Raw genomic sequence first — 10,886 nt, forward strand, 5'->3', positions numbered from 1 at the left:
GCGAGGTGGGGATAGTGGATGGGGGTTCCCTGGGGAGGGGAGACCCTAAGACTGAGGGGTTACTGCCAGGGGGCAGCACCCAGAGAAAAGGGGCACCGGGGTCCTGGGAGGGACACGGGGCCAGCGGCAAGGCGGATCACTGGCCTGCAGAGGGCGCTCCAAGGCTGGCCAAGCTAATTCCCAACAGAAACCAGCAGGAGGTGCCACAGGGGTGAGTCTGCTCTTCTACAGTAAACAAGAAGCGGGCAGCATTTTCTCCTGCAAATGTAAACAAACTTGTTTGTCTTAATGATTGGCTGAATAAGAAGTAGGACTGAGTGGACTTGCAGGCTCTAAAATTTTAGATTTCATTCAAAAATAAAACTTTTTTTGTACATAATTCTACATTTGTAAGTTCAACTTTCATGATAAAGAGATTGCACGACAGTACTTTTATTAGGTGAATTGAAAAATACTATTTCTTTTGTTTTTGACAGTGCAAATACTTGTAATAAAGAAAGACTACTGTACATTTTTTATTCTGTGCTGTAATTGAAATCAATATATTTGAAAATGTAGAAAACATCCAAAAATATTTAAATAAATGGTATTATTGTTTAATTGTGCAGTTAATTGCTTGACAGCCCTACTTTCTATTGGTCAATAAATAGAATTTCAGCCATAAAGTTGTAAAAAGTAAATTTTGTTTGGCCTACCTGTAGCAAGCAAGCCTCGCAGGAAGATCATATGGAAATTCAAAGTGGTTGGAATAACCAATCCAACTGCAAAACAGATATTTGCCACATGAAAAACCAGATGATGAACCTCACCCCAGTTTTCACACGCAGTCTCATTGACAGGTACAAAGGTGGCATTTTTGAAATCTGGTATAAAACCTAATGGGGTCACGGTGAATGAATTGATTTCTGTAGTATTCATCTTGAAGAATCCTGTAAAAATACAAAAGAGGCATTAAGAGTAATGAGCACCAATACAACGGAAAAACAATGATTTGTGTCATGGGACTTAGCGGTATACTCTCTCCTTCATGTGCATACATATTTCTCCTTAATATGAACAAAAATTCTACACATGCTTCAAAAGTTAAACTAAGTCCCTACATACAGTTGCCAACTTTCTAATGGCACAAAACCGAACACCCTTGCCCCGCCCTTCTGGTAGGTCCCACCCCTTCCCTTCTATGAGGCCCCACCCTCGCTCTCCCCCACCCTCACACACACACACACACACACACACACTCATTTTCACCAGGCTTGGGTAGGGGGTTGAGGTGCAGGAGGGGGGTGAGGGCTCCAGTTGGAGATACAGGCTCTGGGGTGGGGCCAGAAATGAGGGGTTCAGGGTGCAGGAGGGGGCTCTGGGATGGGGCAGGGGGTTGGGTTGTGGGAGGGGATGAGGGGTGCATGCTCTGGGCGGCGCTTATCTCAGGCGGCTCCAGAAGCAACCGGCATGTCCAGTTCCTAGGTTCAGGGGTGGCCAGGTAGCTCTATGCCCTGTCTCCGCACACAGGTGCCACCCCCGCAGCTCCCATTGGCCATGGTTCCTGACCAATGGGAGCTGTGGATCCAGCGCTCGAGGCGGGGGCAGCGCGCAGAGTGCACATCTGCCTAGGAGCCCAGGGACATATTGCCACTTCTGAGGAGCCACGTAGGGAGCCTGCCAGCCACACCAACTTCACTTTTAATGGCCCAGTCAGCAGTGCTGACCGGATCCTCCAGGGTCCCTTTTCCACCAGGCCTTACGATTGAAAACCGGACACCTGGCAACCCTCTCTGTACACATGAAAAACATTTTACAGTCATGTTTAGGTGAAAACTAAGAGCTTGAAGAAGAGTTAAAGGTCAATATTCTGACAACCTGCACACATGATATATTATCAGAGACATGCCCAGTGACTTTCATAAGATGCGAGAGTACAGGGGTCCACTCATGCTAAGCAGCTTGCAGGATTGGCACAATAATGGTAACTTCTGCTGGTTGTTAAATGGTCCTTAGGACCATCCAGGCATACTACTTCCACTCCCTCATAATCAGAAGATACATGTGCATACCAAGAGCAGTATATAGCTTTGGTATCTGTAGAAGAGCAAAGCTAAATACAAATTCAGAGGAACCTGTTATCATAATCTGTTAAAGCAAGCTTGCCAAAAAAGCCAAAGAGGATTTATGTCTTTTAATTCTTCTTTATAATGTATAAAGCTGTCCTGAAAGGATTTTCTTTCTTTCAAAAGGAGGGAAGAGAACTGATATTTGTAAGGTTAAAAAAAAAAAAAAAAAAAAACACCAAGTCTGATCTTCTCCAGTTTTGCTGTCGGACTCCCTGGAGATCAAAAATGTATGGCCAAAGCTCTCTCATTCCATACATGAGTGTTAGGGTGAAGATTAATAAAAACTATTTCCCTTCTCAGTTGATCAGGTTTCACTTGCTTGGTGTTTCTGATAAATGCTCTAGCTCTCCAGTCATCCATAGTGTCTTTCAGGAAAATTGGGCAGAAAAGAACTGACTTTTTAACATAAAACACAGACTCAGATTCCAAGACCAGAACAGACCCATTGTACTCCTGTAATCTTACCTCCTGTGTAACACAAGCCATAGAACTTCCCAGCACAAATTATCAGAACATATTTTAGAAAAACAACCAATCTTGATTTAAAAATTGCCAGTGATGGAGAATCCACCATGAACCTTGGTAAATTGTTCCCTTAGCTAATAACCTTCACAACAAAAAGCAGCAATAAAGTTGGTTTCCCTTAGCCAATATCATTCCAAAACACAGTGAAATAACTCTGATTAAATAGGTAACTAAAAAGGAAGGTGGGAGATATTACCTTTTTTTAAACCTATTGCAGACAGTCTTTCCTCATCAAGATTGAGCACAACTTGATATACTTAATAAACAAAGTGAGGTTTTTACCCACGAAAGCTTATGCCCAAATAAATCTGTTAGTCTTTAAAGGTGCCACCAGACTCCTTGTTGTTTTTGTGTTAATAAACAAAGATTCATTTTTCAATTGAAAAAAAAAAGATTCATTTCATATTAAAAATAAAGTAAAGTAATCTTGTTTTTAGCTAAGTATTTAGGACCCCTACTGGTTGCAATATAAAAGGTTATATGGAGTTCTGTTTGATTCCATTAATGAACTACGTTTGCATCAGAGAGTGAACACTTTTCCCTTTACACATTATGGAGTATGCATTGTAACAAATCCTGTAGAGACATTCCCTCTCTCTTTCACACACCCTCCTGTGACATTATACTCCATATGAAAATATGCTTGTGATAGGAATATAACATAACTAAGATGTACTTTAAGCAAGATTGGCCTTGTAAGGTACCGTTGGAAAGGTTATGATTTACTGAATATGATTATCCTATTTGTATGCATGTATCATTTCTGTATCTGAAATTAGGAATATTGACTATATTTCAACTATGTTATTTTGGGTGATGCCCCCAGCTAACACTTCAGGTACAACAATGAAAAAGCTGGACAGTGCTGATGGCCCATCAGCAAGAGCCAATGGACTGTAAAAGAGCTTAGTCTTCCTGTGAACATGTGGGTCAGCCTGTGACGAATGGCTACAGGGGCCCTACAGAGGCATGTGACCATGTCACCGGATACTGGAACCCATTTTGAATTCTGTACTTTACCACGAGAAGCTGGGTCGGGGGTCAAAGTAGGAAACAAAGGACTCCCACCTTATGCAAATCCCATTGAAGGGTGCGGAGTGAGGTAATCCTGGTCATCAGTTCTCCCCTGCTATCCCACCCAAGATGAATGCTGGAAACAACTAAGACTGAACTGGGGGAAAAGAACTGGACCCAGGCTGGAAGGGCATCTGGCCTGTGAAGAAGATTATTAGAACCACATTTAGGGTGAGAACTTACATGTAACCAATTTCTTTAGTGAAACTAGCTTAGTTTGTGTGCTGTTTTATTTTCTTAGTAATCTGCCTTGTTCTGTCTACTACCTCCTTGACTACTTAAAATACACCTGTTATAGTTAATACATTTCTGGTTTACAATATAACCCAGTTTGTGTGATTTCTAACTGGGGGGAGGGGGCGAGAAGTTGTGCATTGCCTCTTCCCTCAATGTGGAGGAGGGTAATTTCATACAATTTTGGGGGGGTGGACATCTGGGTGCTGTGGCAAGCCCCTTAAACTGAGCCTTCTCAGAGCAGATCTCGGTCTCTCTGTGCAGCTGGGGGTGGCCCTGCCTGTGTGCTTGGCTGGAAGATGCCCAGCAAGACCAGGTAAAAGGGGGCCCAGGCTGGCAGAATAGTCTGCCTCAGTGGTGTCCCAGCACGCCAGGTGACATCCTGGGGGCGGGGGTCCAACCTGTCCCACCACCCACCCACACTCATACATTCATTACATCCCATGTCTAGCCAGGTGCACATGTGGTGAGTGGGACCCCTTCACAGGTGCCTAAATATGGATTTAGGAACCTAACTTCTGGCTCAGTTTTCCATTTAAAATCTTGCTCTCTAATCCTCTGAAGTTCAAGTTGACTTATTACTGTCACACAAATATAGGAGCGCTACTGACAGATAGCAGAAGGCTGCACAACTTTTCTGATAAACAGACTTCTAAGTGCCTGCAGAAATAGATTTACTCTATCTACAAAGTGACAGATTGTGTCACTGGGTCTTAAGCGAGACTGCCCACTAATTTCAACTGGAGATACTACTTAAACTAGGTATGCAATCTGGATATTTATCCATAGATAGTTACAGGAAAGAAATTGTTAGACATAATTCTGAAACTTATGTCTTTTCCTCTGGTCCTAGCTCAGATCCTTCAGTCCTGACTTGTTTATAACACAAACATGAAAAATTCTATTTCGGACCTTCAATATTTCAAAATACCAAAAGTTCATAGTAAATGGGAAGCTAAGGAATATAGGATCATGCTTCTAGTGCTTTCAATTCAGCTTACTTATAAGCAGGGATCCTAAAAATCCATTTGCCACAGAAAAACCCCCCACTGAATTTGCCTTTTTTTTTTTAAAAAAAAACAGAGATGGGACTCGGGCTGTCAGCCCAGGGAGACGGGGTTCGGGCTGTCAGATTTCATTTTAATTGCAGAAAAATGTGGATTTATGTTTATAAGAGAATTTTGGTTTTTTAATCACAGAAAACTAGGATTCCTGCTTATAAGAAAGATTACTACAATAATGTAATTTGAAATATAACATGCTGTGTTAACAAACTGCAATAAAGATATATTCTTTACAAAAACCCTTCTAAAACTGATCTTTAAATAGAAGTCATAAAATTTCATCTTCAGAAACTATTGTGTATTTGGAAAAAAAGGGATGGAATGTTGTCAACTTAAATCTGACACAACATTTAAATTTTGTAAAATGATGCTTTTTACAAAACTTAATAAAATGTTTGATACATTTTTAAAATTCAAAATTAAAACAATTGCTTTATACACACACACACAGTTTACAGCACTCAGAATCGGAGGCTGAAAACTCAATTTGTTTATAATTAAACCAATGTCATTGTTTTTCCACTGTCAGAGCTAAGAGAAAAGCAAGTAGTAAATAAACAAACAGTGAAAGTAAATTGGATTTTTATGCTTAAATTGACAATGTCTCACTATATCTACTACAAGATGCTATAATCAACAAGAAAACCTGTTGAAGTGTTGTCTGGAAAGTGGTCAGAATATTAACACTAATATTAAACCGACAAGAGTGAAGATACTTTGAATTAAATATGTTACAGGGATGAATTTTTAAAGATATTTAGGCAGCAAGAGATGCAGATAATGAGATTTTCAGAAATGCCCAGGGACTAGACCCACAACGGGGATTTAGGCATTGCAATGCAGAGTATATGACTTTTAGGTGCCCTGCCACTTAGTGGACTCTATAGCTGTGAGTTAGGTGCCCAGGCTTCCTATACAATGCCTGAGGAAAGTTAGGTGCCCAAGAACAGGATCCACAAAAGCCAACACTCTGAGCAGGAGCTGCTTTAAACTACTTGTTGGAAATGCCACGAGGGGTATGGACTCCCCCTGTCCCTCTAATGGACATAGGTGCCTAAATCTAGGCTGGATGGAGGCACCTCCTTCTGCTCAGGATTCACACCCATGAACTCTCCCCTGGAGTGAGATGCCTAAGCTCCTTCTCAGCAGAAGGATGTCTGCTACTGCCACCATCACTACCACCCTTATACGCAATAACCCAGTAGTTAGTGAATTTACCCAGGCCCAAATCCCACCTCTGCCTTATTTGAAGCAGGGATTTAAGCCCAGGTCTCCCACTCCCCAGGTGAGTGCCCTGCCCTACCACTGGGCTACTGGATACAAGGGTGGCAGTTTTGTGCAAGGCCTGATCCAATAGCACGCTTACCAGATAGGCTGGGAACATTGGGTCTGGGGATTCCGCTGGGGTTTAGGGCACAAATCAGGTACTGGGCATCAGGGATTAGGTGGCTTTAAATATGCCCACTGACAGAAATTTAGGTGACTAGGGAATTTTATTGGTGGAAACTTATGTACCTAGGGACTTTAGGAGCCTACAGGGTTAGGTAGGAGCTGAGTGGGGATTTTGTGGATCTAAATTTTGGACTTAGGCACATGAAGTGGACGTTAGATCCCCAAAGGGCTATAGGTGGCTAGCCCCCAGCCCCTAACTGCTACTGAACTCAATCTTATCTGAGTCTTTAGGTACCTAAATGCCTTTTAAAAATCTGGTCCTTCAACTGTATCCATACAGATGGATCTAATTACAGGATTGGGCCGCAGGTTTTTTTAATCTAGCTCTAGAACTTTTCTTTAGTCTACTTTGCTATGGTCCTGCAGCACAAAGAGCTGGCAACAGAGCCGTGACTGTAACTATTAATTTTGAGAGCTGAAAACAGACCACTAGTGCTATTCTAATTAGGTGCGTTGTAGTTTAGTTTCCCAATTTTCTTTTACTACTGAAATAGGATTAAAGGGAGAAACAGAGGCATGTGAAGAAAACATGTATTTGGACATGCTATGCAAATGAAGCCCTGCACCCCTTTAAAATAAAATGTCTCTATCCTGCAATATTTGTTAGCCTTGGGCTGCGTAATATCCTTGATACAAATTAACAGTCCGTTCATTCTATGTATTAAGAAAATGCATCAATGTTAAGTGAAATTCTTAATATGTGCTCACAGTATCAACAGTCATAAGGGTAATGATGCGTGCCGAGAATGGTGTTAACTGCAGATACAAATTTGTGTTATGGTTACATAACACACAGATGCATGGAAAAGATCTGTTAAGGGAAACATCTATAAATGTCACTTTCTAATCCTCAATGTCTCTCAAAATAACAGAAGCTTAATTTTAATTCACAATATGGAAAAACTATAAATACATGTCTTAAATCAGAGCCAATAAAATTAAGATATTGAACATTTGCATTAATAATAATAAAATAATGTTCTTTCTAAAGCACCCCTCCTATCAAGGCACTCAGGGTGCTGCTCAACAATTGTGCACATGCACACTTCCCCCCTGCCCCCACCCAGCGGCCAAATAACCCTTTAAGATTAGGAGTATCTAAAAGGAAAAAGCAGGGAGGGAGAAATGATGCTCTCTTTACCACCTATTCAAACCTATATATTTAGGGAAAATAGCTTAAGGTTGTTTAAAAGTGGGAAGGGATGAAGGGACTCTTATTTCAAGGATGAGTGTGTTCCACAATTTTAGGACCACTACAGCAAAGGCAGGATAGCTTGCCAATCAAAAACACTATGGTGGAATCCCTAAACGTTGAGTGGTGTCCAAACATACTAAATATTATCAGATTATGACGACTTTTCCTAGGATGTTTAGCATGCTAAATTTTAATGCAAAGCCTATTGTACAAGAGTGGCAACCCCCTAAAACATGGAAATACTGACAACCTCAAAAAAAGTGTGCTATTGCTACAGAACTACAGAAATGTAGTGAGTACGTCTATTTGAACCAATCCTACACCAAACGAATTTAAACAAGCTTCTATTGGGAAAAAGAAAACGTGTTCTGAAGACGCTCATGTCACTCAACGGTCATCAAATGTTGACTAAACCCTGCAACCTCATGTGTGGTTTATACTTCCATTTGAATACTGCAGTCTTTGCTTGCCTCTCTTGGCTTTAAATACAATTTGTTTTAAAGCCATTTCGGTAAGAGCTGACTTACCGAGAGCTACAACTTGCCCCAAAAAAAACACATTTCAAATTTTTGAAGCTCTTATATGACATTAACTATTTTTCTTATTTGCCTTAAAAATCACCATCTAGCTAAATTTAACGATCATTTTACTAAACAGAAATTCTTTCCGAAAGAGACGTGTATGAGAACAGGACAGTCGGGGAGGGTTGCAGAGCTGCATTTAAATTCTCTGGTTTGATTTGAAAATCCTCGAGTCTATGTACGCCTACAGGAATATTTCTCACGCTAACATCGTAACTTTATGTGCCGTTTCAACCGCGCCCGATACAACTGATGGCCCATTTGCGAGATTGGGATGGGGAGGCTCTGGCAGAGTGGGGCTCTTATACTGTATTGGGACCTCTGCACTGGGCACTGTTTCCAAGAGAAGCGGAGTGAGGGGAAGAGCAAGAAAGCGGATCGCTCAGGCTCCCGACCCGCTGCTTCGGGGCCAGGACGCCGCCGCTGCGGGCGGGGTGTGGGAGCGCAGCCCGCCCGGGCAGTGGAACCCGGCGGGGAGAGCAGCGCTCGGCTCAGCCCGCGGCGGGACCCCGCAGCTGGCAGGGGCTCGGGGGACCAGGCGAGGCGGGAGGTGACCCCGGGAGCCGCATCCGCCCCCGACACAACCCCGCTCTGGCTGGCTCGGAGCCATGGGGCACATGGGGGTTATAGAGCTGGGGCGCGGGGCCGCCAGTGTCCGGGCGGGGCCGCTGGGAGCGAAGGGCCGGCCGGGGGCTGCACCCAGCTGGGGCTGGCCCGGGCGCGTCTCCCCAGGGAAGTTTCTCCCGGGCGCTGTGGGCAAGCGGCGCCTCCAGCTCCGATTTCAGCCGCTGCCCGGAGACGCCCCATAGCAGCTGCCCCGGCGGAGTGTGGGGGGGTGCGTCTGCCCCGCTCCCTTACCTGGCCCCGAGCAGGGTCCCCGGGGCGCTGCTGCTGGGACTCGGCAGCTGCTCCCCTCACCGGCTTCCACCCGCGGCCGCTGGGACTAAAATAGGCAGGACGCTGCCAGGGGCAGGCAGCGCGCGGCCGCAGCGCGCAGGCGCTTCCCACAGGCACCAGCCGCTGCCCGGCGGCGGAGACACTGAACAGCTGCGGGAGCAGGGTAAGACCGGCCGAGGGCGGCGAGAAGACGGGGCCCGCCAGGGGGCGCTGTCGCGGGGCTGCTGGCCACGGCGGCTCAGCACCTCGGTGCAAAGGGGCAGAGAACGGTCTCGGCTCAGCCCCAGGCGAAGGCAGGGCAAGTACCAGCGCTGCCCGCCCAGGGGTGAGGGGGTTTGCTGTGCTGCCCCCCTCCCCCAGTCTCCACAAGGGGCCCCAGATACTGACTACATACCCCAAGGCTCACAGCCCTATGGGACTAGAGCAACAACCCTTCTAGCTCTAGACCGACTGCACCCCCAAGGCAGGGGGGCTGGAACTAGGGGGGCTGGGGTGAGACATCACCCTGGCTTGAAGTGGCTGGCACACTACAAAAGCAATTTCCCCTCTCTTGGTATGGACACCTCCTCATCAATTATCTGGAGTGGACCACATCCACCCTGACTGAATTGGCCCTGTCAACACTGGTTCTCCACTTGTAAGGTAACTCCCTTCTCTTCCTGTGTTGGTAGATTTATGCCTGCATCTGTAATTTTCACTCCATGCATCTGAAGAAGTGTGGGGGGGGGGTTCTACTCACAAAAGCTGATGCCCAAATAAATCTGTTAGTCTTTAAGGTGCCACTAGACTCCTCATTGTTTTTATCATATTTGGTTTAATAGCTTTCAGCACCCCCACTGTATACATTCTTCCACCCACTGCCCCACGACCTCCCCCCTCCCCACACACACACACACACAAAACAGTACAGAGCTGTGTAGAACTGGGCTTGGCAGGATTCCATGGTCCTTTTTTATGACTTCCATTTATTTTCAAGCATTTTTTTCTAATGTTTATTGATTTTAAATTTTTACAGTTGTGAGAGCTTATGGGGGGTGTCAAACAATGGAGGGGGGTCAGCTAGTAATTGTTTAATAACAGGAGACGGTTAAGAGTCAAAAAGCTAAAGCTTTATAAGCATCAAAACACAAAAGGTCAACATCACATGACAAAATACACAAAGTAAATAGTAAATCAAATTCTAAATAAGTTCTAAGCTACATTTTTCTCATTTTGCCTCTCTTATAAATTGCAAGTATTATCTACAGAAAATATGTTTCTGTGGTTTGTGGGTGTGCAGTGAAATTAGAGAGACAAAGTGGGTGAGGTCATATATTTTATTGGACCAACTTCTCTTGGTGAGAAAGCTTGTCTCTCTCACCAAGAGAAGTTGGTCCAGTAAAAGACATGACCTCACCCCCCCTCTAATATCCTGGGGCCAACTGGACTATAACAACACTGCCTAAAGTGAAACTGACATTTATCAACATTTATCAATAAAAATCTATCCTTCCAAGTCTCTCAATATATAACAATCTTTTTAAGCTATACTGTATAGACAACAGTCTCCCCAGCTAACTAGAAAGCATTCTCTAAAACTGGCCTTGTCTAGTCTAGAAAAGTGCACCAGTTTAACTAAATTGATTTAAAACCGAACTAGTTAAACCAGTGTGAAGCCTTAATATAGGCACATTTAAATTGGTTTAACCCTTGTTTATGTTTATTAAAAAAATTATTGCCAGTGCAAGCTAAACTGCTATAGGAAAGGACTAAAGCA

The 10,886-nt window shown here is 44.0% G+C and overlaps 1 protein-coding gene across 1 annotated transcript in view; it reads right to left on the reverse strand.

The window, feature by feature from the left end:
• BVES (blood vessel epicardial substance) overlaps window positions 1-918 on the reverse strand; it is a 47,785-nt gene extending 46,867 nt beyond the window's left edge. Inside the window, exon 1 of the mRNA XM_065401303.1 lies at window positions 696-918. Coding sequence (XP_065257375.1) covers window positions 696-918 — 223 coding nt within the window. The remainder of the gene's footprint in view (window positions 1-695) is intronic.
• Window positions 919-10,886: the final 9,968 nt, after the last annotated feature.

The sequence above is a fragment of the Emys orbicularis genome, chromosome 3 (assembly GCF_028017835.1).
Source record: "Emys orbicularis isolate rEmyOrb1 chromosome 3, rEmyOrb1.hap1, whole genome shotgun sequence".
NCBI classification, from domain to species: Eukaryota; Metazoa; Chordata; order Testudines; family Emydidae; genus Emys; species Emys orbicularis.